The 26,424-nt window shown below is 51.3% G+C and overlaps 7 protein-coding genes across 7 annotated transcripts; 3 read left to right on the forward strand and 4 right to left on the reverse strand.

The window, feature by feature from the left end:
• Nucleotides 1-5,257: 5,257 nt before the first annotated feature.
• On the reverse strand, nucleotides 5,258-6,105 carry BDP81DRAFT_448783 (GDSL-like Lipase/Acylhydrolase; the record flags this gene model as incomplete). The annotated part of the gene is made up of 2 exons (XM_060592330.1): nucleotides 5,258-5,716; nucleotides 5,791-6,105. 2 exons carry the CDS (start codon nucleotides 6,103-6,105, stop codon nucleotides 5,258-5,260), a joined length of 774 nt encoding a protein of 257 aa, XP_060446267.1.
• A 1,489-nt stretch (nucleotides 6,106-7,594) lies between these two features.
• Nucleotides 7,595-10,451, reverse strand: BDP81DRAFT_212160 (uncharacterized protein). The gene is made up of 2 exons (XM_060582676.1): nucleotides 10,324-10,451; nucleotides 7,595-10,011 (listed from the first exon to the last, which is right to left on the reverse strand). Exon 2 carries the CDS (start codon nucleotides 9,987-9,989, stop codon nucleotides 7,737-7,739), a length of 2,253 nt encoding a protein of 750 aa, XP_060446268.1. The 5' UTR covers nucleotides 9,990-10,011; nucleotides 10,324-10,451; the 3' UTR covers nucleotides 7,595-7,736.
• A 560-nt stretch (nucleotides 10,452-11,011) lies between these two features.
• On the forward strand, nucleotides 11,012-12,664 carry BDP81DRAFT_448785 (ceramide glucosyltransferase; the record flags this gene model as incomplete). The annotated part of the gene is made up of 2 exons (XM_060592331.1): nucleotides 11,012-11,109; nucleotides 11,158-12,664. The coding sequence occupies 2 exons, from the start codon at nucleotides 11,012-11,014 to the stop codon at nucleotides 12,662-12,664; spliced, it is 1,605 nt and encodes a 534-aa protein (XP_060446269.1).
• A 197-nt stretch (nucleotides 12,665-12,861) lies between these two features.
• BDP81DRAFT_425658 (tannase and feruloyl esterase) lies at nucleotides 12,862-14,536 on the reverse strand. The gene has a single exon (XM_060590241.1). The coding sequence runs from the start codon at nucleotides 14,516-14,518 to the stop codon at nucleotides 12,920-12,922; it is 1,599 nt and encodes a 532-aa protein (XP_060446270.1). The 5' UTR covers nucleotides 14,519-14,536; the 3' UTR covers nucleotides 12,862-12,919.
• A 5,601-nt stretch (nucleotides 14,537-20,137) lies between these two features.
• On the forward strand, nucleotides 20,138-21,960 carry BDP81DRAFT_318076 (C6 zinc finger domain-containing protein; the record flags this gene model as incomplete). The annotated part of the gene is made up of 4 exons (XM_060584322.1): nucleotides 20,138-20,564; nucleotides 20,667-20,971; nucleotides 21,027-21,163; nucleotides 21,273-21,960. The coding sequence occupies 4 exons, from the start codon at nucleotides 20,138-20,140 to the stop codon at nucleotides 21,958-21,960; spliced, it is 1,557 nt and encodes a 518-aa protein (XP_060446271.1).
• A 983-nt stretch (nucleotides 21,961-22,943) lies between these two features.
• BDP81DRAFT_292793 (uncharacterized protein) lies at nucleotides 22,944-23,487 on the forward strand (the record flags this gene model as incomplete). The annotated part of the gene is made up of 2 exons (XM_060583079.1): nucleotides 22,944-23,019; nucleotides 23,087-23,487. Coding segments are annotated over 2 exons (477 nt in total), but the record flags the coding sequence as incomplete, so codon positions are not given.
• A 1,457-nt stretch (nucleotides 23,488-24,944) lies between these two features.
• Nucleotides 24,945-26,419, reverse strand: BDP81DRAFT_448789 (acyl-CoA dehydrogenase domain-containing protein; the record flags this gene model as incomplete). Its single annotated transcript, XM_060592332.1, has 4 exons — nucleotides 24,945-25,355; nucleotides 25,412-25,520; nucleotides 25,579-26,052; nucleotides 26,118-26,419. The coding sequence occupies 4 exons, from the start codon at nucleotides 26,417-26,419 to the stop codon at nucleotides 24,945-24,947; spliced, it is 1,296 nt and encodes a 431-aa protein (XP_060446273.1).
• Nucleotides 26,420-26,424: the final 5 nt, after the last annotated feature.

Raw genomic sequence — 26,424 nt, forward strand, 5'->3', positions numbered from 1 at the left:
TAGTGTTACGAGCAGGTCAAGGCAACCAACTGCGGCACAAAGCAAAAGCTTCGATAATGATGACTCCGGCCATCATTGTCCCTTGTTCTGCATATATAGCTACGCCATGACGGGACCAATCGTTTAGGCCGTAACAAGTAGGCCTTAAGTACGTACTTATTATAGATATATACTCTAGTTAACGTGAATGATAAGCGAGTGAGACAGACAAGTGAGTGAGACACAAAACTGCGCCGATGAGATAAACTGGCTTCCATATCAACATCAACAGCATCAATTCAATTCAAACTACTCATAATCCTCATCTTCAGACATCTCTTCAATAAACTGGCACGTTCGTGAATTGTGTCCCGGGTGACCACAAACGCCACACCGTCGCTGACCTGTCTCGGCCCTCAGTTTGCGACCACTAGTACGACGCATTTCCTCCTGAACCTGCGCAGTCACATCTTTCTGTGACTGTATATCTGCTGCGTCAGCTACAGTAAGACTTCCTCCATGTTGTAGGCGTGTTTTCTTAGTTCTCCGTCGTCGACTGAGTTGGTTATTCTCGTCTCTAAGAATCTGTACCTCAGATCTAAGTAAGGCTACTTGGTGCATGATGCCTCTTGTACCTTTAGAAAGTCGTTCAACAGCCTCGCAAATAGAGGTTGGGGAGCTGCTTTGGTGACGAGTGATCCGACTCTTAATAAAGTTGGATTGAGAGCTTGCCTCTACTGGGTTGTTTGGTGTCCTTGAAACCCAAGGCGGAGGTGTCTGTGGTAGTGATGCTGGAGGCGTTGGAGTGTGTAGCCGGATATCCAGCTTTGATAGGACGCTTTCTGCACTCAGAGGAACAAGCCCAGCTCCTATAAAACCCCCTTGGATGTTTTTTTCAGTCATCGCTTGACTAAATGCGCTGCGATATGCAGGAAAGAAGTCCTCCTTTGAGATGTGGGTTACGCCCCGCCGCATCTTATCCTCAATTTGTTGCCCATACGCCGTCTTTAGCGGACCAAAGCACCCAACGTCAAGGGGCTGGAGTAGATGAGACGAATGAGGCGGCATACAAAGTGTAACGATCTTGTTTGCCTTGCAATATAGCTCAAAGTCTGTTGAGTGGTGACTTTCGTGCCCGTCGACGACGAGGAGGCGATATTGGCCTCTCAAACGTGGTTTCGTATGACGATCATAGTGCTGGATCCAATCTAGGCCTCTTTCATTTGTTGTCCATCCGTTTTCTGACGTCGCAATGACCCAGTCGTCCGGGAAACCTGACTCTGTATACCAGGTTGAGAGGTGATATTGGCCTGCAACGATGATGTACGGCGGGACGTTATAGCCTTGCGAGTTGATGGCTTGAATCACTGTAACCCATTCTCGATTACCAGGCTGCGCCATTTTTGTGTTTGAACGCCTTTCAGTACTTGTGACAACCATGCCAGATGCAATCTGGCCCATCATAAAGCCAGTCTCATCAAAGTTGTAGATATCAAACTCATCGATACCATACTTCGCGATTGTGTTCTTCACAAGAGCGAACCAGCCGCGAATAGCCTCTGCATCCTCGCATTGGGCCCTCTTGTAGTCGTACCTCCGAAAAAACCGCGTCCGCAATTGTGGTTGTCGTTTGACGAAGTTTAAGGCCCAGCGCTTCCCAACCGGAGGCGCGTCGCGATCAGCAAGCAGTCGATCAGCCATTTCTTCCACACCACGGATCCGGGGAGGGAATGATCGGGCATCTAGATCGAGAATGTGATCAACTAACGTCTGCTCTTCTAGCAAAGTAAGATTCCTCGAGTTCGGTATCCTGTCGCTTCGAGATGTAGAGCCCTTCAATCGTCGACTCAATGTTGCATGGCTGACCGAGTAGATCGTAGCTGCAGCCCGTGCACTAAGCTCTGGATTGATTCTGATAGCTTGAAGGGCCAGCTGTATGCCTGACTCATTACTTCTGGATGCCATGATGTGTTGTGGAAGAAACGTCTCCATTTGTGTTGAAGCATCATCGGCGCAGTTTTGTGTCTCACTCGCTTGTCTGTCTCACTCGCTTATCATTCACGTTATGTTATAATCTCTCTCTTCTAAAAAAAGGGGGGGTTTTATTATCGTCCTCGATAAGTGTTACGGCCAGCTAGTCGTAGGGGTAGTTTGCAGAAGTTGAGGCTGCGGAACTGGTAACAGTAATCGTAGTCGGGGATAGCTTCAGGGAAGCTATGTCTGTCAATCGTAAGGGTAGGTAAGGCTTCGGTGATCAATCGTAGTCTTGTCAAGGTAGTAGCTGAAAGCGGATGTTAATCCTGATACGAAGTTAATTGCTGAAGAAGCTATGGGAAGTCTGTCCTAGAGCCCAGCTCGAGTCCATCCTTATATACAAGTCCGATCCTAACTGAACAGTGCTGAACAGTCCACTTTGTCTGGATATGTTGGATATGCCGAATATCCAACATATCCTTATCCCTTATCATATCTCTTATCATCACGTGACTTGTACCATAGTTCTTCCGTTCCGTAGGGTGACGCATCTGTTCCCATAGTTCGTGCACCTTCTCCTGTAAAAACCTTTTCTTGGCACCCAGTGTTAAGAACTGTTAGGTTTTTGCAGGGCTTCGACCCATACCCCTAACGGGTCTTATTATTTCCGTCTTCACTTTCGGACTCGTCTCTCAACACCACCACAGCAACCCTCCCCCTCATTCCTTTCACAACACCAAACACGACGAGACCTCCCCCGAAAGTGAAGTAGGGCGAGGGTTTAGAAGGTTTGAAGGTCACTCTCGCCCTCGCCGATCCGCGCGTCCGCTAGCCTGCGGCGCGCTGTGCCCGCCGCGTGCGGGCCACCACTCAAACAAGGCACCAAAGCCCCGGCACAGCAGTTAGGCTATTTTCTGTCTTCGTGCCAGACCTTCTATCTGGAAGGTCTTGAACACTTTCGCTCCCGCCAGAGCCTGACTTGTTCAGGCAGTAACGGAGAGCGTTTGTTGCGGGCTCCTGTATCGCCATCGGCTAGGAGCTGACTTGCTGTACGCCTTCCTTGCTTCGCTCCAATGCAAAGTGGAGAGAAGAAAGGCGTAGAACCACACCACGACCGGCCGTGCTAGGTTTTTCCCCCTTGTGATTTTTCCTAGTACTATCCGAACTACCTTTCTTGTGGATGAAGCGACCCGGGAAAAGGATGGCGGATAAGAGAATTCTGGTCAGGTGAGAAGATCTGCTTCAATATGGAGCGGTTTGAACAGGAGCGTTAGGTGAAGACGTAGCCCTGTAACATAATTTAGATTAGCATAGACCATGTCGGCATCGCGCCCAACACGTCTCTCGTCGCTCGAGACGTTAAATATACCACCACCACCACCACCACCATAGTTCGTGCACTTATGGTGTGCCGTAGTCGCCGTGGTCCTGCGGGGCAGGCCCTGGACTTGGTCGTGCATGTTGGGTCGTAACATTTGTCTTCTTGGGTGTAGATTGGCATTATGGTTGTTGAGATTTTACGCGTTAAAGGTTTAAGTGGTTTGGATATAAGTGTTTAGAAAAAAACGTCCGGCTGACTGATGAACCACGTTAAACATTATAACTTTACATTGTTTGCTTTGTAATTTCGTCTGGCTCTAAAACGAACGAACCATCTAAAGAGTAATTCCGGGAGAAGGACGCAAAGACTTGTAACGTTATGAGTGGCGGGGATGGACACAAAGTGATTAAAAGTTCCTCTTGGCATTGCCAACAATGCTGCAACTATTCCAGTTCCTGGCGTTGGCTATTTACGAAGATCTGTTCCACACCTATTGCTGATGTACGATAACACTCCCGTTGCAGTATTTGTTGTTGTTGTATTTTAACGCCGTAGCGGCAAGGGCGCAGCCGCCCTTGCGGCAGACCTCCCGAAGGGTATATGGCGTGGAGGGCCGTAGGCCTATAGCTATCACTAGATACAGTCCAGCTCGTCCTCCAAGTCGTGCCCAAAGGCAACTATGTGTTTTACCTGTCTCTGGGTGCCGCTGGCTTGCCCGAGACAGTGCTATGGTCGTCCCTAGAACGCAATTCCGCCAGTATCTCCTATCCTTCGACCCAGAGCCCGCAGGCTTCTGGTTTACACAACGTTCCAGTAACCGTCCGGAGTATATCGTAATAGGTAATACCGCCACAAGGGAAACCACAAGGGGCAAAACCTCGTAAGACTAGGTTGTAGGGCTTGCTGTTAGGTTCTGTAACGAGCATAGCTGTATATAGCCGTGGCTATACATCGCTACCCAATGGTCGTTTCGTCTCTTCGAGGGAGTCTTCGATCGTTTAAGGGGCAAAGGTGCTGAGAGAGCGAAGTCGAAAAGTCGGTCGGTGATGTTCAATTTGGGCCCGGAAGCGCCACTTGCACCGGGAAAGAAAGTCGCCCGTCTCCTTCGGGAGGCTAGATGGAACCTCTGCTCCCTGCCCTACCAGGAAGACTTCATCTAGCCTGCGGAAGGCGAATTCGAGTCGACGGCGGCTCGTTAGGTTGAATAATCGTCGGCTCGATTCGAGGGGAAAATGTGCGTTGTTAAGGGTTTGATTAGCGTATAGCTAATCCACCCCAGCGCGCAGCGGCAAACCGCGGGGACTGGGGCCCCTCCTTAGCATGGCACTAACAGCCCGTGCCAAGCTGGAGAGATGTTTCGTGGAGGTTGTCCCGTTGCAGTATGGGGGACAGGAAAAGACGAGACTTAGACTACATCCAAGGTACCTAGCAGATGAGCCGGCGGGATGTAATGGGGAACATGAAAGCTTCAGACCGAAGAAGATTTCCCGACTAAACTTGCGAATCGAAATTTGACCGTGTTGACCGTAGCCCTCTCTAACTTCTGGAAGTAGACTTCCTCACTCATGAGAGTTGTTCTCGTAATCCAATGTCATTTCATTAAATTTTCTGGCGTTTTCAAAGTTCAAGCAAAGAATCATTGTTTCCTTGCCAGCACTTAGTAGTTGATGATCATATTGGGAAACTCGCTTGAGTCTTGACTTACGGACTGTCACTTTCGACCTCTGCACTGTATCCATAGGACTGACTTCATAGTCTCGAAAGAGATGATGAGAGAAAAGGGCTCGCAGAGGCCGATTTAATCATAACATTCTGCTCACACACGGAGTTCAGAGTCTCGCAATTTTAGCAAAGTTCAAGTTTGACTTTGCATCACACCGATCTTTAGAAACAAGAGGGAAATATGACGCAATTTGGGTAGATATTATTAGCATAAGCTGAAGACGAAAAAGTACGAAATGTTCGGCTTTCCAAAGAACCTCCTTAAACAGTGGAGCTGTTGATAGCCTTCCAAATCTCATCGCTCAAGGTCTTGTTAGGCGTGAACCACTGCTCGAGCGCCTTGTTCTTCTGCAGCACCAAGTCCGCCACCAACCTGCCAAAAACGACGCTGCCCTCGGCGTTGAGGTGCGTGTTGTCGCTCTCGACGAGGTTGTACGAGTGAGCCTTTGTCTCGCCAATGGCTTGCACGTACTTGCGGCTGTTGAGATTGAGGTCAATGTACGTCGTCTTGGTCTCCGTCGCCGCGGCGATGGTGCGCTCGCGCTGGTTGGAGAGGTTGTTGGTCACGACGCCGGCCGAGTTGAAGCTGCGGCGCGTGAGAGGGGTGACGAGGATGGGGGTTGCGCCGAGGGCCTTGATTTCCTTGGCGAGGTTGCCGAGGTTTGTCTGGTATTGGTCGAGGGAGATATTCTTCTCGGGCTTTTGGTCGTTGTGGCCGAACTATTTGATAATGTGTTAGCTCTTGCGGCAGATCTGAGGGGGCGATGTTGAGGATGAGAGGATATAAGACTCACCTGAATCGTCACGTAGACGTCAAAGTTGGCCGTGTTGGACTTGACTGCGTCCTTGACGGTAGCCCAGTGTCCCTGGCTGACATAGTCGACCGTAGTGCGTCCATTGCGGCCGTAGTTCGTGCCGAACGCCGGCTTCTTCAGGAAGCTGAGAAAACCGTTGCCCCAACCGCCACCGCCGGTAGACTGCACCGCCGTAGTCGAGTCACCGGCGAGGAAGAACGCGGGAGGCTTCGCGTCTCTCTTGTCCGCTGACGGGGCAGCCGAGACGAAGGCCGGGAGGAAGGCCGCGGCCGAGAGGAGGGCTTGAGGCTTCATCGTGGTGTCTTCTGTAGTCGTCTGGTTCGACTCTTCAGGTGTTGTTTGCTGGGGTTTGCGTGGTAATGACTGTGAAGCTGAAGACGAAGCTGGAGAAGCAGAAGCAAAAGCAACACCAGGAGGTCGTCGGACCGGACGTCCATCCTCTTCATATACGAGAACCATCTTGGGCCCCCCTTTACGAGTATACCGACAGCTTCAACTACCACCTAAACCTTGCCTCGCCGTCCCCGGTCGAACGCCTGCGCCAAGCAGAAGCTCTCGAATCCTTGATGCAACCCAAGCCGACGGCCGCACCTCCAGGACCAGGAACCTAGCTTCCTTCTCCCTTCGTTTGACCGTTTGACGAACCCGAACGTCCCAAAGTCCTGCAGGGAAAATTAGATCGAGCAACAAAATCTTAGGGTATTACACCGTAGAATCTGGCGAAGGCAAAAAGTAAACGACGGGTACCTACACTACTCCACACCCCTGGCAGGTCTGGGATGATGCTGGGATGCTTGGCTGTCCCCCACTCGCGATGGTGTAGTATCCGTAGCTTGGGGAATTTTCTTCCGTCAATGGGATGAAAGACAAAGTTTAGTAGATTACCCCTCTCGCTTCTCCCCCCCTAGCTCCCCTAAAAAGCTTAGCCACGTTCGGAACTGGTGTAGGAATGCAACGATTCTCCGAGACAAATTAGCTCTCCGAGCAGAACTAAAGCTCCTTAGCTTTCCCGTCTCTTCTTTTCCCTCCTGCTGGGCAAGCTGGGGTTGGGATTGGCAGGAAATTGAATCGAGCAGAGATGCTACTCACGTCATCTACTGCAGGTATAAACACGACACCTCCATTTTTCTGTCGCCGGCGTTAGCTTCAGCTACCCTACTGCACGCCGGGTGAGCGCACGGCATCTAGTCCAGTTAGATCTCTAGAAGGATTCAGATAGATCGCGGGGTTTTCGGGGGGTCGGGGAAAACACCACCATCCCCAATCCATATGCGCGGTGTGGGGTTCGCTCGGTCCCTGGAATAAAATTGACCGTCGCAGTTCGTCCGAATAGGACACGAGGGCCAGGGCTTGGCCGCTTGGTGCCTTGGTGCAAAGCTTGAGTGGTCATGGTGGTGTAAACCTGTGAAGGGGGCTTTGTGATGAAGGGGACGAAGAATTGGCTTGGGTATGCTTGGTAAAGTCTTGGGGAGGCCGAGAACAGACGTTGACTCCGGGGTCGGGGAGCGGCGAAAGCACTCCGTTCAAACTGCGGGAGGCCGAGGACGTGACTCGTGGGAAAAGGAGAAAACTGCAGACGCCAGGTGAACCTGCACACCTGAGACCATTGTAAATTGACAGGATAGATTGCCTCATCATCATCCTACATGTTTTGGTGGGGTATTCTAATGTAGCAAGAAAGACAATGGCATACTGTCGCCGAATATGCCGTAGTTCGAGTCTTCCGTTTTATTCATACAATGTGCCCAATGCCCGCCCACGCAAGCATAGACGTTTCCCAATACTCGTATACACCTTGGATCTCCATGCATGGTCAGCACCGCAAACCATAACCAAGACCCGGCTTGTATGTTCCGCCCCCAAACTTTTTCATGCCCTTTTCCAACGCCCACCCAGATCAGATCGTGAAACTGAAATGCGGGAAATCATCTGTTGCGGTTGCTTGACCACCGCTTAACCATAACTTCGCGAATCTTGTACAACTTGAAGACCTCGGCCGGGCCCTTCTTCATCGCCTCTTCTAATTGGGGAGGCGGCGGGATGTCGACGTAGACCAAGACCAAGCTCTTCTGGACGTGGGATAGGACACGGACGACCCCGTGAAGCCAGTGCCAGGTCTTGCGCGGCAGCTTGCGGTCACTGTCCTTCCACCATTGGTGGGAATAGGATGGCAGGAGGATGGCGCCGAATTCTGCGTGATCGAACACGGGTCCTTTGGCATACAACATCCAGTCGACGCCGAACTTGATACCCGCTCTGGGAACCCATCCCAAGGAGCGGAAGTGATGGTACACGGCGTAATTCACCAGGAATCCATCGTCCGGTTGGAGCTCTTCGGTAGGGCGACGGGGGAAGTAAGAGTATTGTCTAAAGAGGTCGAAGAGCTCGGGAGTTGGGATCGGAGCCTTGGTGGCAGGGTCGATAACTCGAAGAGCACCCATGCCGAAAGCCAGAAAGAAAGCTTCCTCGGATGTGAGCTGGAGATGTTCCTTGTTCACGAGCTCGACAGGCTCTGCAGTGACCTCGGGCAGCTTCTCGGGCTCCTCAATGTCGTTAGATGTAGCCGCGTCATCAGCATCTGTCTCCAAGACACTAGGACCCAATTGCGTGCCGTTGACAGGCGGTATCGTCTTTCCGTTGGTTCCGTTGAAGAGAGCGAGGCTGGGACTAGGGGGATCGGACAGCTGATATGTGGCTGACTCGACCTTGGGCGAGAAGCGAACGCTCTTGCGGCGTTTGGCCGACTTTGGTGTTGATGGGATCTCGACAGAGCTAACAGCGGATTTGGCCGCCCCGTTCAACCCATTTTGATGAACGGACTTGTCCCCATTGGTATTCGTTATCAAGTCGTTGATCAGGTGACCTTTCATGCCCGCGTCTTCGTGGATCGTCGAGAGCTTAGGTGTTTCGGAGGGAGTAATGTCGGCGATAGGGCTGTCGGTAATATTCTTCGTTCCGTTGGTCACAGGTAGCTCGGCGTTAGGGAGAGACAGAAGCTCTAAAGGTCCGACCGGTGAGGCAATCACTGCTGTAGTTGTGATGCCGTTGACGGGTAATTCCTTAGCGTCTAGCTCGAAAGAACCGAGACCAACGTCCTGAGATACCGCAGCCTGGTGGTAGCCATTGACTTGTTGAGCACCACCATTCAGTTCCTCAACCTCGACCAAACCTGTTGTCGCAGACAGAGTGTGCGAGTTGGGAAGGCATAGCAGTTCCAAGGGGCCAACAGGGGCACTCCGTACGAGAGGACGTGATGCCAGAGGCACCTCATCCAACGGCAGAGCACTTTCGGATTCGACGAAAGCCTCAGGATCCTGAATCGAGTGAAGGAAGTCACTGGGCTTGACGATCTTGGCCGGCTCGATAGCTGATGTAGATGTCCTTTGGATGGTAGAGGGTTCGGCAGTCATCTGGCAGATGGCCTCAGGCCCGGCGACGGGCGCCATTGCTGTCGTATCGACACCATTTGTTTGGTGGTTGGACTTGGCGGCGAGCGCTGATTTAAGGGAAACAAGTGGCTCAGGCAGGGCATCCGCATCTGTCGAGGCTTCTCGCTCAGGAACATGATTTTTTGTTGCATCAAGGGTGGCCTCATCCTCAGCGGCCGAGGCAGGAGGATTAACTGCCCCATCCCCTAACACCTGAGTCGCCAGCTGGGCTTCCTGGATTCGCAGTTGTCTGATAGCTTCTTGTTCTGTCTTGGCTCTCTCCCATTTCATCTGCCTTCGCTCTTCACGTCTGTTTGCCGTCACCAGCTCGCTGACCTGGCCTGGGACAAGTCCTCGTCTGACATGCTCGCGCTTCAACCAGTTGGGCTCACTTCGACTCAAGTTGCCCTTGCCGTAGAACCCTTGTTCCCACAGCGCGCGCATGGACTTCTCGTCGATAATGTTGACAGATTTGGATTCTGGGGACCAGATACCCTCGTGCACAATGGACGGTTCAGCAGGCGGTGGGAACAAGGATTGTTTCGTCCAAGCGAAAAGGACATGGAATAGAGAAATTGGATTATTCGGATAAAAGCTAGGAAGCGGAAATGTCCGTATGGGAGCAGGCAACTCGTAAATCTTGTGCAACGGAGGGCCTCTCGGCCGCGACGTTGTCGTAGAGTTCGAGGAGCTCTGAGCAGGCGTCGTAGCCTGCGCCGGCTGTGAAGCCGTAGTTTTAGTTTGCGACATTGTACTAGCAAGTCATGTCTATCTTTTGGGCACTGGTTAGCTTGTTATCCACGACTCAGTGCTCGAAAACCAAAAAAAGATGATGTCCAAAGTTTGCATCAGATACCGTTGTAGTCTATATTGTTTCGCGGCACAGAGGTTCAATGAAGACGCACTCTTCGCACAATGGGTAATAGGTGTCATCATAGCAAACAGACAGGTGGAAGAGCAGCTGAGCAGGCCTTTATCAAATCGCGCGATAAAGTCATCGCGTTGACTGAAGAAGGCTTGGCCAATCGCGGCAACCACCTTATGGACCAAGGGAAGAAATTGAGAGAGCCCTGAAGGAACTTACTTGATTGAGGAATATTCCACCCGTCTAGCCGACAGATCACCCGTCAATTGGGCCATACAAGCCGAAAAACACCTCACTTTTTAGAGGCAGCTTGATCCTGTTCGGCAGACGTGTGTGGATGGTGAAGGAAGAAAACGGCGTTGAGCGCAGAAAATTTCAGCGTAGAAAAAGGTTTCCGCCGTATCCATCGCTCGCTTCCGTCAAAGCCCCGCCGTTTGACTCTTTTCCACCCACTGAGGTGGACCGTGCTCCCATTAGGCTCCGGCCGGAATAACTCGGGTGGAGACCTACAGGTATGTATCCTTGCTATCAATCCTCAGGTTTCAGCGAAGCTCGCGCCACACTTTCAGCTCTCAAGGTCCCATGTGTGGCTGGTGCTCCCAATTTTAAGCTTTGAGCTTGGTGGGGCACGTCGAAATCCCATGCCACGGGACTCCTCCGCTCCTACCGACTCTGGCAAGTTTATCGGCCCCGTCTCCGCTAAGCTTACAGCCAATTTCCGATCTCCTCGCTTCTGGGTAGGATTCGGGAGTCTGACATTTGCCATGCTGTCGGCGGCTTCGTGACGAATCTTCCTTTCCTTCTCCCGCGGCGTTCTCCTCTCATGGCATTTAGGCGCATCAACTATTCCTCATCCTAAACCCCTTTCTTCGCGCATCGCGCATCGCAAAACGGCCTCGATCCAATAATGGTAGACTGGTCGTCCGTGGCGCAAGCCATTGCGATCGTTTGCGCTGTATGGAGCACCTTTGTCTATGCTGTGCAGTCCATTGGTATCGTTAGAATGTAAGTTCAGTTCCTGGGTGATGGCAACCATCCACTGATCTTCTTCAGCTTCCTCTCGTACTCTTCTCGCCTACGACCTGCCGTCTCCCCATCTCTCAAGAAAGAAGATGTACCGCACATCACAATTATCCGTCCTGTCAAGGGTCTTGAGCATGGCCTCTACGAATGCATAGCGTCCTCGTTCCGACAAGACTATCCGCGCGACAAACTGACGATTTACCTCTGCGTCGCCGAGAAGAGCGACCCGGCATACCCCGTCTTAGTGAAGCTTGTGCAGGACTTCCCTGGTTTCGATGCTCGACTATTGGTCGAGGAGGAAGATCCGCTGCTGCATGGCACTGATGGCCACATCGATAACCTAGGCCCAAATCCAAAGATCAGGAATATCAGTCGCGCGTACCGAGAGGCCAAAGGAGACATCATCTGGGTTATGGACTGCAACATCTGGATTGCCAAGGGCGTTGCTGGCCGTATGGTTGACAAGCTGTTGGGATACGGACCAGGTGGGAAACAAGTCAAGCCTTACAAGTTTGTCCACCTTCTGCCAATCGTCGTCGATACTGTGTCTCGAGGAGACATCTCAGCAGAGAAGCAAACGCTCCTATCTTCGACCTCCGAGCCCAGCTCCTCGCAACACACCTCCGGCAAAGGCCAAAGTGTTTCGTTCCTCGATTATGCGAAGAGTCAAGGTGGTGGCCGACTCGACGAGATGTTCATGGCCACAAGCCACGCCAAGTTTTACTGCGCAATCAATACCGTTGGCGTGGCTCCTTGCGCCGTCGGCAAGAGCAATATGTTCCGCAAGTCGCATTTAGACACCGTCACGGACCCGGCCCAAAACCCGATATTACCCAACAAGAACCTACCCAAGGGTATCAACTACTTCTCTGAGTACATCTGTGAGGATCATCTTATTGGCGATCTGTTGTGGAAGTCCAGTCTGCCGGGCATGAAGAACCACGGACTCGTCATGGGCGACCTTGCCGTTCAGCCAATGGCCGGCATGTCTGTACACGCATACTTTGCCCGTCGCGCTCGATGGCTCCGTGCGCGAAAGTGGACGGTCCTTGCCGCCACCTTAGTCGAACCTGGTGTTGAGAGTCTTCCCTGCTGCGGCTACTTTGCTTTTGCCGTCACTACCCTTCCCTGGTTCCACAAAACCTTTGGCACGTCGCAGACTTGGGGCGCATTTGGCCTCTACTGGGCGGCTTTTACAACTATTTGGATGACGTTTGACTGGTTCACATACAACCGCCTTCATGCTGGGTACACTGTTGAAGTGGACGGGAACACGCCCAAGTTTGCCAGAGGCACTGCGACACCTGGCGGAGCACCCCCGAGGTCCTTTTTGGAGTGGGTGCCCGCCTGGCTTGGGAGAGAATTCCTAGCTCTCCCCATTTGGACGTGGGCTGTTTTCTGTGGCTCGACGGTAAACTGGAGAGGGCGAACTTTCAACGTTCGGTCAGATATGAGCGTTGTCGAGATTGGCTCCCAGTCTTCAGCCCCGTACCAGGAGGCTAGCCAGCGGTCGAGAAGCAAAGACCGTTTGGATTGATGTCAGATATGATTACACAAATAATACTAATACTTATGAATGTTCATGACTACCCCTTTATCAAACTTGTGCCGGGCTTAGTACCATCTCCAGGACTCCGCATCATATTGCATGTCACGACAGAAGGGCCGAAACGCATTGGAAGGAGATCAGGTAGGTGAAATTTTAATCGGCCGCGCGAACAAATGAAGCGACCACCGTGTTAACCAAGACAAGTCAAGATTCTGGATATCTATTACCTAAACGGCGTCTTATCTAGATTGGTACACATTCCCAGTTGTTCTCATCCTTGTAATCCCCAGTTCCCTTGAAGACATTACGCGTCGGCCAGCGGCAATGGCGACGCTTGTAATCGACGCCTGCGCTCACTTTGTTATTCACAAAGGCAGTTCCGGTAACATGCTCAGGGGCAATCCCCTCCTCAACCCAGCGGACCATAGCCATGAGGACGTTCTCCTCGGGGTCAAGACTCGCCATGTTCTTGGCCTGGTTACCGATGAACGCAGCTCCGGTGCCGCCGCTGCAGTGCGCCAGGCCGGAAATACGGAACAGACGGTAAAACTCATCGAGTTCGGCCGGGGCTAGACCCATCGTCTGGGACACGTGCTCGTAGTACCGGGGCGAGTTGTCGCTGGAGATCGTGCCGTCGATGAGGCCGTGGTAGTGTAGGAGCTTTCCGCCACGGCTCTGGAAGGGGGACAGGTCGCCGTCCCAGGTCTCGATGTTGAAGAGGTTCAGGCTTGATGAGCGGACGTAGTCTTCAGGGGTGATTGTGGCCGGGTCCCAGGTGGAATCATTCAGAATCGCGTACTTGAACCAGTCCGAGGCGCCAAAGGGCTGTCCGCTAAAGTAGGTCTGCGGTGCGCCGGAGCGCTCAGCGCCGGGCTGCATGCGCGGGTAGACGAGGTCGCCGGAGGCGTCGATCAGGGGCGCGTAGATACCGCGGAGGGTTTCGACTTGCTTTTGGTTGAGACAGGCGTCTGTCTGGTTGCTGTTGACGCCGCAGAGGAGGCTTTCGGGCTTGTAATCGCAGAGGTCAGGGGATTCGAGGAAGCCGTCCTTGACGCCGTCCAGCTCGTCGCACTGAGCCAGGATATCTTCGTGGATAGTCGGCCACATGGTCATGGGGATGAAGGTGTCGGCTCCCTGCTGGCCGGTGAGGGGGAGGAAGTGGCAACTCCATGAGGTAAGGTTGTTGAAGGCGAAGGCCGGAGCTCCGGCGACGATGCCGTCAAAGTTGTCGGGGAAGACCTGCGCCTGCTTGAAGCCCTGGCGACCTCCAGTAGAACAGCCGAGATAGTAGCTCTTGGTATGGGGCTTGTTGTAGAACGACTTGGTTACGTCCTTGCCGACAACGACACCAGTCGTCAGGGCGCGGTACGTAAAGTCCTCGATCATATCCTCATTGTTCAAGAATTGGAGTCCGCTCTGACCGTCGTGGCCGTTGTTGGTGGCCACGGAAGCGAAGCCGAGGGAAGAGGCATATCCAAGATCCTCATATTGAATGCAGCCACCGAGGGCGCCGTTGCCTGTACTCAAGAAGCGGCCGGTCCAGTTCTCGGGCAGCCAAGCTTCGAACTTGATACCGGAGCGGGGCGAGGTTGCGATGCGCGCGGTAACACGGCAGAGATTCACCGTGACATTTTGAGAGGGACGGCTGCAAGTGGGATCGGCATTGGGAAACTGCAGGGTAGTTCCGGCCGAGACGTACTCGGAGGCGGTCGAGTTTGCTCCGTTGATACGCAGAGAAGTTGCAAAAGAGGAGCACTGTTGCTCAAAGGTCGTGTTACCCTTGGCAAGGGCAAGGGCTTGGACGCTTGGCGCCAGAGCGCCAAGAAGTATCAGCGGTATCATAACGAGAGACAAGTTTTTGTTAATGAAAGACTGAGTGAGTGTAATGAATGCGAAGTGATGCAGAGAACAGCATCATGATGAGCATGCGATGCGGCGTTCCCTTAGTACAGTTGAAGTCATCCTTATATTCCGTAAGCTGGATAAGGACGCGTAATCAAGACTTGAACGATTCATGCCTTCTCCTGAATACTGGCTAAATCTGGGTCATAGCTAGGGCAGCGGGAACACCGATGTGCGGACGTCTCTACTACCTACGGTCTTGGATATCGATGCTATCCAGGCATACTACTCCGTACACTTTAGGTTAAAAAACCGAGTAAAGTACTGTACATCATGCAGTCCCATCCTGTACCCCGCATAAAACAGTCTAATTACTGGCACCTGGCGCATGCAGTGGATGATGGAAACATGCTTGGGTGCAACAGCCGGGCCTAAACTCGGCGCCGTAGGGACCAAACCTTGTCTGTCTCTAGGCTTATCCCGAGGTCATATCATCTTGCTCATTTGGAAGTTCTTGCAAACTGCTAATAGACTAAGGTTCGAGCCTTTAGCTTACAACTGAAGAGAATGCGCCACACTCTCGCCTGATCTTCGTTCGTCGAAGTTGTCGACCTGCCTTTCGGGGATGAAAGAGGTGGTATTTTCGACGAGACACACAGCCTCACATTCTTTCTCTGTAGCATAGGGATCCTCCCTTGTCTACTCGCTACGATCATCATCGCCCCTGAAGTGGCGCCAGCTGCTCCGTCAAACAGCCCTGGCAATTTACTGGGAAGTCCACTTCTTGTTAAGTCAAACCCCCCACTTCCTGGCACCCCCCTGTTTCTGGCACCCACAAAAACGCGAAAATCCACCACAACCCAATGCCCACCCCCAACCTCCTTTTATCACAACATTTTCAATTCGCGTCCAAATGGGCTCATCTTTTGCACATACCTTCTTCTATATCTAATGCCTCAATATACCGAAGATCAGCTTCGTCAGGCTCTCGAGGACATCTCAAACGGCAAGAGTCAAAAGAGAGCCTCATTGGAGTATGGGATACCACGATCAACCCTCCAACTACGTCTCCAAGGTGGTCAGACTAGGAAAGTGGCTTTTGCTGACTGGCAGAGGCTGTCTCCTGACCAGGAGAGTAAGCTGGCACAATGGGTTCGCATTCAGGCTTCGCTGGGCCTCGCACCAACGCACCAACAGGTAAAGGAATTCGCAGAGCGAGTTCTGGCTGCTGCTGGGGATACCAAACCACTGGGAAAAGGCTGGATCTATGCCTTTGTGAGAAGGAACCCTATCATTAAGGTTCAGAGAAGTCGTTCTATCGATTCTAGACGCGTTAATGGGGCATCTACTGAGGTCATTAGGAACTGGTTTAAGTTCCTCGCTATCCCTGAGATCAAGGACATCAAACCAGCCAACAGATATAATATGGATGAGACTGGCATCCTCGAGGGTCAGGGAGCTAATGGGTTAGTGCTGGGTATGGCTGAGACGACGTCTGTTCGCAAGAAACAACCTGGGTCGAGGGCATGGTTCTCTATCATTGAGTGTATCTCAGCCTTGGGTAGGGCACTTCGTCCTCTTATCATTTTCAAGGGGAAGACAGTCCAACAGCAGTGGTTTCCATTACATCTCGTTCCATACGATGGGTGGGAGTTCACAGCAACAGATAATGGCTGGACTACAGACTTAACTGCCATTGAATGGTTAGAGAAGGTGTTCATCCCACAGACTATGCCTGAGGCTGAGGGGGAGGCTCGACTGCTGATTGTGGATGGGCATGGGAGTCATACGACGACAGACTTCATGTGGAATTGCTATATTAACAATATCCATTTACTGTTCTTACCACCACACTCCTCTCATGTCCTCCAGCCTCTTGACCAGTCTGTCTTCAGCCCTGTTAAGTCAGCCTATCGGAAGGAGCTCGGTTACTTGTCTCAATGGAACGACTCTACCATTATAGGTAAAAGGAACTTCCTGGACTGTTACCAGAAGGCTCGACTTGCTGGTCTATCAGTCTCGAACATCAGAAGTGGTTGGAAGTGGACTGGTCTACACCCTGTGGCGATGGTTAAGCCCCTGATGAACCCTATGGTGCTACCTGAGCCTCCTGCTAAGCCCACCACACCCAAACCAACTAGTCAGGGCAGAAAGCGATGCCATAATGGTCAACAAACTACCCCTGTTGAGCCATGGGATTCTGCCTCCTCTGCAGTGGTCTGGTCGACACCCAGGAAGCTGGCAGAGCTCAGCGGTCAACTGCACTTATACACCCAACTCGACAATGATACCAGCACTCAACGGCTGCTATTCAGGAAGGTGAAAAAAGGCTTCACAGAGCAGGCCTGGCAACTGGCAGCTGCCCAGCAGCAACTAGCTCACCTGAGGGCTCAAGTTACCAACGCTGCAGTGAGGAAGAGGAAGACTGTTCAAATCGATCCCAACACGAAGTTCGCGAACATCAGGGATATCCATCGGGCTCAAATCGAAGCGGGTGAAAAGGAGGTTATCACGGCTGAATCCAGCGACTCTGAATGCCCTAGTGAGGCTGGCAGCTGTATTGTAGTGGGTGTGGTTGAGGATCAATAGTTAATAGTAATGAGGAGGTCGGGTTGTGATCCCATCGTTTTTGTGGTGCCAGAAACAGGGGGGTGCCAGGAAGTGGGGGGTTTGACTTATCAAGTACCCTTCACTTCTTTGTGCGGCCACGACAACACCGGAGTGGTGCACGTAAGCATACCGGGGAGCACGTTTCCTGCTATAGGGCTACCGGGGCAGGCAATTAGATCTTCAGAGATCTTCAATACCCCGGGTTCAATATGCTTCCGTCTCAGGACGCGGCACAGTGGGCTCGATTGCTGCGTCCTGGTGCGATGTGGACTATGCCGAACCCTGCGAGTCTTGAGGCTAGATGGTCTAGGCTGAACTTTCTTTTACTCTGTGATCTTTGAGCAGTTCCCTCGGTGCTAAAATCAACGTGTAGTTGTGGCTTTACAACATAACTTCAAAGCTCTACTTCAAGCCACAAATCGTTCAAATTAGGAAAAGACGGCATTTTCTTTAAGCTTAAGCGCTTTTCCATAACAACAGATGACCTGTCACAACGTATCGCATACCTGTAGAAGGCTGTCACGTAGACCGGGCGGATTAGTCAACTTTTCGAACTCACAGAAGGACGGGTCAGATTACAGGAGAACGATTACGTCGCCTCTTGAAGATCGTCAAAGAGTAAAGTCGGAGTTTACCAGTATAATGGAGAGAGATGCAGGTGGCTGACACCTTAAACGAACCCTAGCCGGGTGCTGAAACGTAAATAGATGTAACCACCCCCGCGATGGCATGCTTAACCTTGATCGACAAGGACCTCGTCGGAGCTGTTCCGCGTACAGAATACACTTGTAAGGGGCGGGCGAATCTTTACCCACATACATTTTGGCCAGTTTTGTAGTTGCGTGGTCCAAGCCGGAAAATAATGCCATGTATTCGCTCTCGGTTCTCGTGCTTAGTCTGGAGGTGTGCTCTCTTTCCAGCTCATACTAATACCAGACAAGGTCAGCTAGCTGACAGAAAATACAATCTGTCCCCTCGAGTCAATACCATCACAATTTTTAACATCATCCAAGTCCTCAGGAAATGCTTCGTAATGTTTCTGTATTTCTAGCATGCCGCTTGATGACCCCTTTCTGTACAGCATCTCCATTAGTGATGGCCATTGCGCAATGTCTCAAATACATGGGTGTGCTGAGATCAACACTATTGGTATTTGCACTGCCTCAAGAACACTCCAGAACAAGTTGGAACTACCTCCGGTATCCAAGAAAGTTGCATCCTTATTGCGTGATAGTTTGGTAGATAACAGGCCACGTCGGAGTTCTCCGTAAAGGAGGAATTCTTGCTACATTGATTCTCCATGCCGGCCAGGTAACTTGTAAGTTGCTACCTCCAGAACTTTGCTGCTATCATTTGAAGCATGAGACCTGCAAAAGTAACGGTATCCTTTCTTTGTCATTGAACTAGCAGCAAAATGACTATCCGCTGTGACATGCCAGTCAAAGACGTATTCTGGCAATGCCAAGGCTGAATCTTTGAGCCTCCATTCGTCCCGTTCCTTGAGCTACTCAAAGGGGTATGTGCTGGCATGTGTCATGCCCCGGAGAGACAACGCTATTTGGGCTGATCGACACGGATACAACTTGCCAATTACAGATTTTGCCGATCCTTGGCAGGGCAGACCGTCAGTCCTTTCCCGCGCGGCTATGTGCAAAAGGCCGGCTGACCCTCTACGCATGGCCAACTTCTGTAGAAACTGCGGTTTGACTGTCTTCTAGTTGTTGCTATCAATAACCTCCTTGATTTGGACGGCGAAATCAGGCCTACCTGCTAGCCTGCTACTTCTTCTGCGGCAGTGGCCTCAGATGTCAATGACCTGATCTGATGGGCCGAACTCATTGCCTGTTTACCCTCTGCATACATATATCGGCCGTTATCGCATGTGCAAGATGTACATAATTGTCCTGGCCGTCTTTCGAGGACTTTTAGGGGCTAAACGTCACTTTTTCCAACACATCCATTTTTCTGCTAACTTCAAAGCTGTCCGATTAATGCCTGATCCCGCGCCATTTGTCCATCAAGATCATCTAAAAAGACCGTGTCTTTATTGGGGGAAAAGCATGATTTCTCTTGTCTACGTGTTCTTGTGACCTAAACTTTGCTCAAGCTGAATTGGCGTGGACTAGTTCCTTACTTTTTGGCGTTATATTACGTCTTGTTGACTACCTAGTACCTTTGCTTCTGACTCCCTAGTCGGTTTCATTCTCCCGTTATTATTATGACTCTCACTCGTTGTGGAATTTGCTTCCCGTTGAGCAAGCCGAGAGTAAGTAGAATGATACGGGGGGGGGGGGGGGGGGGGTTTCTTCAGAATTGGTATGATTGATAGGTTACGGCACACAGACTTGGGCGAGACCGACCTCCATCCATACCTGCATAGCAGGCTTACCTCAAAGAGTCGGATGTTTTCTCATATCAGTCAGAAACAGGTTTGACGAATCATTTGCTTTATTGAAGCCTAGGCTGCGTCACCAAGTTACACGGCCGATGCAGCAGGCTTTGTTGGGACGATCACTCAAGCTCGGAAAGAAATCACTACGCATCATCACGACCTTGGTTCATGGAGCGATCTGGTCAGAAACACGCTCAGAATCTCGCAATATAAGTGATAATTCCAAGTAGTACTTTGTACTGCAATCCGTTTGATTCCTTCTCTTCTCTTTATAGTTAAACCATCGTTCCGCGCACAATCGGCCGTCCGTTGAACCCTTGCAGCTGGTTGGCGCCCAAATCATGCTGGAGACACAAGCTGTTTGCTGGGCCTTGCATGGTTGGCAGAAGGAATAAGCCAAGAACTGCACGTATCCACTGAATGTCTCTCATCGCCAGTCAAAAGCGTCCGCATGGCTTCCCCTCTTCTACGCGGGTAGCTCTCCCGCCCCAAGGAGGTACACGTCCTACGAAATGACCGCGGGCCGCCAATATATACGGGCGATTCCTATCAATACTTCCAATAACCCAAAAACGTACAAGTCTTTCCCCTCACTTTCCCGCCTTCTAGTCAGATCGATGGCGCCATCACCAGAGCCGCCCCCCTCCACTGGTGCGTCACAGAGCCCCGACGACAAGAGCGTTGGTACCGGTAGCGCCAGGCGATACTGCTGGGAATGCCAGCGCCGGCGCTTGGTCTGCGACTCGAACCGCCCCGTCTGCTCTAAATGTAAGCTTAGCGGCATAGTGTGCCCCGGGTATGAGAACGTAAAGCCTTTGACCTGGGTGGCCCCTAATCAGATCACGACACGGACACGGAGGGGCGGAAGAAAACCGAAAACTGAAAAAGTCGACATCGCCAATAAGGGCACGAAAGGTAGCGGCAAGAAAAAGGCGATCCCAAAGACCCCTGAAGAGGAAGGTCACAGGGTACAGCTCGTCCATGTATTTCCCGGACAAGAGCTCCGGACGGAAACGTGTGACATTGCTGAGGCTTCGGTATACTGTTAGTCAGACTTCCAAATCGTGCCACAGAACCAAGCAATTCCGAAGTATCCACTTGACTATACCGAGAGATTTAGGCTGACGAAAACCTCGGTATCCATAGGGAACGAACAGGTTTACCCGTACTTCTATGAGAATCAGCTCAGTAAGAGCCCATGGGTCGTACCTATTTCACACATCCATGCGATGAAGCCCTACAGACGACATGGGCTAGTCACCATGGCTATCGAGCACCGGATGTCGCGCCTATCGCCGGCACGGAATGACGCTTATGCAGTTGAGGTCAGAGCTAGAGCCTACCAACACCGTCTCACAGCAATCCGGGCCCTCAACAAGGAGATCGAAAACGAGAGTACGCGGTGCTCTGATGCGACTCTGGCGGGCGTAATTGTTTTCCTCTTCGGTGATGTAAGAGACAAAATGTCGTCACATCGATAATCAACTTGACACTGATACTATGTAGCTCATGGGGAGTGCAACGGAGCCAAATTGGCGTGTTCACCTGAGTGGATTCGCTGCGTTGATCGCCTTGCGTGGTGGCTGGGATGCGTTCTGTCAAAAGTCGCCGCATCTCAAGTCTTTGGTATTGTTCTGTAAAATGTGAGGGCTTCAGTTTGTGCAACATCTTGCAGCCTTTAGAGGAGATCTTGGCCATACTTGGTGTTGTAATCACGGCATACGTCACCTTTCTACTAACTCTTTCACCTAGAATCGAGAATCTTGCCAACACGACCAGCCCAGCCCACGACCAAGTGTCCCCAGTAGCCAACTATAAAATACGGAACGTGGTAAGGGACGTGTTCTCGATTGGATATTACCCCCAATTTCCATGTCCGGTCGACTTGCTCATCGATATAATCCACATCAACCGCCTCCGCTTCCAAGCAACATGCAGTCAACCTGAAGGATCTCTCACTTCGATTAGGATTGAAGCAGAACGTCTCCTGGATAGAATTCTGGACTATTCACCGGAATTCTGGGCTAGTAGCACGGAACCTCTAGTAGATGGGCATCTTTTGATGGCCAAGACCTACCGGTCTGCCGTGGTGCTATTCGGTGTTTCTTCGTTACAGAGTGTCAAGGTCATTCCTCTATCAAAGGACTGGATGACTGTCAAGGATAAGCACTGCAATAGGCTGTTTTCTTTTCTCAAGGCCTCGCTTGCCTCTCCAGCGCTAAAGATTTGCACCACATGGCCAATGATTGTAGCTGGATTTGAAGCGAAGATTGGGAATCCATCGATGCGGAACTTCGTCCTGGGGCGTATGAAAGAAGACAGTCAGCGGATGGGAATTTATCTTCCATTCGCAGCCAAAGAGGTACTCGAAAGATTCTATGCCTCTGCTGAAAACACCTGGGACGACTGTTTTGATGGTCCGCATGCGCTGTTCACATAGGATGAATGCGCTGTTACATGAACCGATCATGAATAGAGAGATCACAGGTCGTTAGCAGATGATCAAGTAACTCATAGCGCTGAGTTGATAGGCAGCTGATGATGGAGTCTAAGAAATGAGCGTGGCTTCACCGGGCATACCTGAGAGGCTTAGTCACCTACTATCGGCATCTCGGGACCAGGGAAACTTTACTTTGGCTTCAATTGGCCCTTGACAAGTTGGGAACAGCGCTTTTTAAGTAATTATCTGTCGGCTCTTTGATAGCCGGGCGAGCCGCATTAGATGTGGAGCGTAGCTGGATTGATCGCTAAAAACTATAAACGCGGCTATATCCGAACCGGAGACTTGTTCAATAAGCCTACTAAGAACGCCAAGGCAAAGAGCACGAACGGTGGTCCTGGCGGGGGAAACGAAGTAAGGCGACCAAAAGACTAAAATACACATTCGTTATGAGGACCCATAGGCAATCTCAACTTGACCGCCCAGGCGGCCAGGCCCCAATGGCATCAATGATCATGGTGGACTTACCCTGTGTTCGAGGTAATAGTGTTTTATAGGTACTAGTCTACCGTCGGGGCGTGCGAATTCTGTTATGTTCCTCTACAAACCCAAATAAAGTGATGTCAAAACAATCAAAGTACTGTATGGATATCCATAGGAGCACTAAAAGAAAGTTACGTCGGAGCGGCTCTAAGCCCAGTCCTGTTGATCATTGGCAAATGAGGTCCAAGGTTACCTGAAAAGATGCACGGATCTGGTCCGGGAAAGATCATATACGAATAGTCTCAAGGTCCCGGGCTTTTGATCGCCTACATCAGTTGGCTCAGACGTCGAAGAATTGTTCTCGAGTATTATCGACGCGGACCAGTATGCAGTACTCCATGATCAACATTCAAAAGTTGGCCCTTTGGGGCGCTTTCGGCCTAGTCGCTGTGAAGGCTCAAGTCAAAGATCTCCTCCCTGGAGATGACAGCGAAACTGTCTGGAAAGCGATCGGAACGGTTGACCCGTGGTATCTACCCGATGATGTGGTTGACGGTGGCGACAAAGATGGCTCTGGTAAGTCCCCCATCATCAGTCTACCACCGAGACCAAGGCCGTATCCCGAAGCTAATGTTTGTCACAGTGCTCCAGAAGGCCACTGGCAACCGTATCCGTTGCGGTGTTGTTGGCTACGACAAAGAAGACAACATTTGGATGATTCCAGCCAACGGCAACTTCGATCAAGTCGGCTACATTCTGCCTCGCGGTGGATACGATTCACGCTCAGACAAGTCTATCGCAGACTGCGTGCTGCGAGAGTCGAAGGAAGAGGGAGGTCTCATCATCGACATCAACTCTCTCATTCCTCTCGGACTCAGCAACGGAGGTGCAGTATACTGGTACAAGGGCAACGTGACCGAAACCGTCGAACCCACTGAGCCCCGGCCCAGACCGCCGAAGGGCTTCAATGTCGCCGATACGCGCGCGGAGCTGTTGAAGCCTCCTGGAAAGCCGGCGAAGAAGGCAGACATGCGTCAAGCATTCCACAATTCAGGTACAGCGGATGAGTCTACTAGATACGAAGTCACCTTCAAGGCGAAAGAGGGCGGTGCAACTGGCGGCGGGTCATCCTCAGATTACTCCGTGAAGGATCTTGGACGCTGGAAGGTAATCTACACTGATGGGTTCACAAACGGCAAAGAGGCTATTGCGAAGGTCCTCTGCGATGTGTACGGATACAGGATTGTTGCCAATGAAGCATGGGCAAGCCAGGCTCCGACTGGGCTCAGTCTTAGCTCAATCATCGAACAGCTGTGGACATCCACGGAAGTTGGTATCAACCAGGTCAATTTCATCAAGTTTTCCGAACTTGTCGACCCCGCGACTCAAACCGCAATTAGCAACGCCCGCACTGAGCTTGGAGAGAGTGCCGGAGGCTTCACTACGACTAACGACCTCGGTGAGACGAAGGGCTGGAATACGCTGATGGCTAGCCCTTACGGCGTGGTGGCGTCGGAATTGGCCCAGGCGGTTGGCAAAGGAATCGCTGGAATCTCTGTGGACGATGGCAACCCTTCGGAGATGATCTTCACATTGGAGCAAGAGTGAGAAGCTTTGTGCTCTTGAGACTCAATAGTAATCTAGTACTCCGTGCCGCGAAGACATGTTGGCCTCACGAAGTGAGGTGGGTGACCAAAATATCCTGCCGATCAATGCACATGTAATAATCAGCCCGCTAAGCCATATTGCCACTGCGATCCGTGTAACCAGCTCATCGGAATACTTTAGAAGTCTTATTTCAAGGAATCCCTCAAAGAGCAGCAAAATCGGCAACCGTGTCGATAGTGATAGAGGTAGATACTGAAAGGATCGATCGTAGTACCTTGGTTTGAGACAGTTAAGTCGGAGTAGAAACCAAGATGGACGGTGAAACATTTGAATCGATGATCGGACAGTTTGTCCTCGAACAGGTTGTTCTGCCGGTAGAATTCGGCTGTGCGGTAATAATTCGAAGCGCATAAAAAGGCATCCTGTGCACCAGAAGAAGTGCTTAAGGAGTGCCATAGTGGCCATGAAGACGGTTATTGATCACAAAAATGAAGTTGCTAGTATAAAGATCTCTGGATTGGTTTAACAAATATCCATGCCGAGGACCCTTTTTATGGCCATTCCCGTAAACCGTCAGCAAATTGGTCTACGAATTGTTAGGTATGATGTCCGTTGCATCTCTGTCCCGATTCCCGCTGTTACCTTCGTCTCCGCCTCCGTTTTAGTGCCTCCGTTGCCGGCCATCGCGTGCGAAAATCAACACGATCTAGGGTGAATGGCGTAGCTTACTTAGTAATTCGATAATGTAACTGGCGGAACTATGCCCGAAGCAACGGAGTGATGCTTAAGTAGATGCCATTTTCCACCTGAACAAGAATGCCGCACGCTGCTATGTTGCTCCTCACTAAACTGCGCACTATCACGATGCTATCGCTGTCTACTTCGATTATCCCTCAAGTGTACCATGTTGGCTCAGGAATCTCGCCAAGCAGCTGATATCTCCCGAGCTCACGGTTCTTGTAAGACACAGGGTCATGCAGACTGTGTGTTCTGATATCCCTCCAGAACCTGTCAAGACCAACCTTGGTTCCGGTGGCTTTGGCACCAGTCACTTCAAACACACCAGATGTAACCCGAAGTCCCGTATCAGTCGCTGTGACCTTGACGCTAGCAACCCACTCAGCTGCCTCTCCTCGGGCCTTAGCAGTGACCTGAGCTCTAGTCGCTGGGTCTCCAGAGTACTTATACAATGCATCAATCTCGAGACCTGCCTTGTCGGCAAGCGCATCAGCTGCTCGGAGATGAGCTAGAAAGTTGCCGTAGGTGGACAAAATGTAAAACTCGTCCTCGGCTTTTTCCTTGTCCTGGATTCTAGCATTAGAAATCCCGTATTAACAATTAGAAAAGATCTAGCACTTACATCACCGCCAAAAGGCCAAGCGCGTGTGTTCCTTCTAGTGTAGGCTGACGCAAAGTCTAATGCACCCCAGGCAATGCCGATGTAGAAGTTGCTGAAAACGAGCTGAATACTATTCAATAATTAGAGTGGGTTTGTGAAGATCGAGTCATTGGACTTTTGTATCTTACGTGGGAAGAAGCAAACTAGCAAATGGAATCTTGAGGATGGAGTCATCTGGCTTTTTCTCGGCCGCATTCCATCCCAGCGCATCGGACCAGGGCGCAGTAACATTCTCGATCTTAACGCTTCCTGACTCACTCAGACGCAGCCCAACATTGTCCCAGTTGTGGGAAAAAATGATGCCCGGCTGGTCAGTCTTCACCAACGCATACAGGTGGTCTTCCGTACCCTCAAGAACACCTTCGAGGACGGTCAAGTCGGAGATGACTCCACCGGTGTTGAAGTTCTTGAAGCCATTGAAGACGACGTTGTCGCCGTCTGAAGTAATCTTGTGATCGCTGTCGCGAGGGTTCACAGCACCACCGACAAAGTAGTTGTTAGAGATGATGAGATCCTGGGTACGATCAGCTTGCTCTGAGCTGCCAATGACGTTGGCTGTTGTTGACCATAGCAAGTGATATCCCAGAAGCATGCCAATTGATCTGTGCAAGTCAATCAGCAAGCAATTTTGACAAGTTATTTCTTGTTCAGTACGTATAGCACTTACCCGTCCCCCTTGGAAACCTCGCGAATCACCTTGTAGCCGACACTCCACGGTTGTTCACCACCGCCATACTTCTTCCACCCCAGAACCTTGAGAAGACTAGAATGCTTCAGCAGCGTAATCTCAGCTCTAGGTGACTTGTTTTCTCTCTCACGCTGTGCAGCGTCTACGGCTAGCACGTTTGCAACGTCTTTGGCTCTCTGGAGCCACGCGGCTTCGTCCGTTGGGAGTGAAGACCACTTCTGCTGATACTCGTCGTAGACTTTGGGGTCCGTTGCAGGAACCGAATGGGCGTTGCTGCTCATTTTGA

The sequence above is a fragment of the Colletotrichum phormii genome (assembly GCF_030913505.1).
Source record: "Colletotrichum phormii strain CBS 102054 chromosome Unknown BDP81scaffold_8, whole genome shotgun sequence".
Taxonomy (NCBI): domain Eukaryota; kingdom Fungi; phylum Ascomycota; class Sordariomycetes; order Glomerellales; family Glomerellaceae; genus Colletotrichum; species Colletotrichum phormii.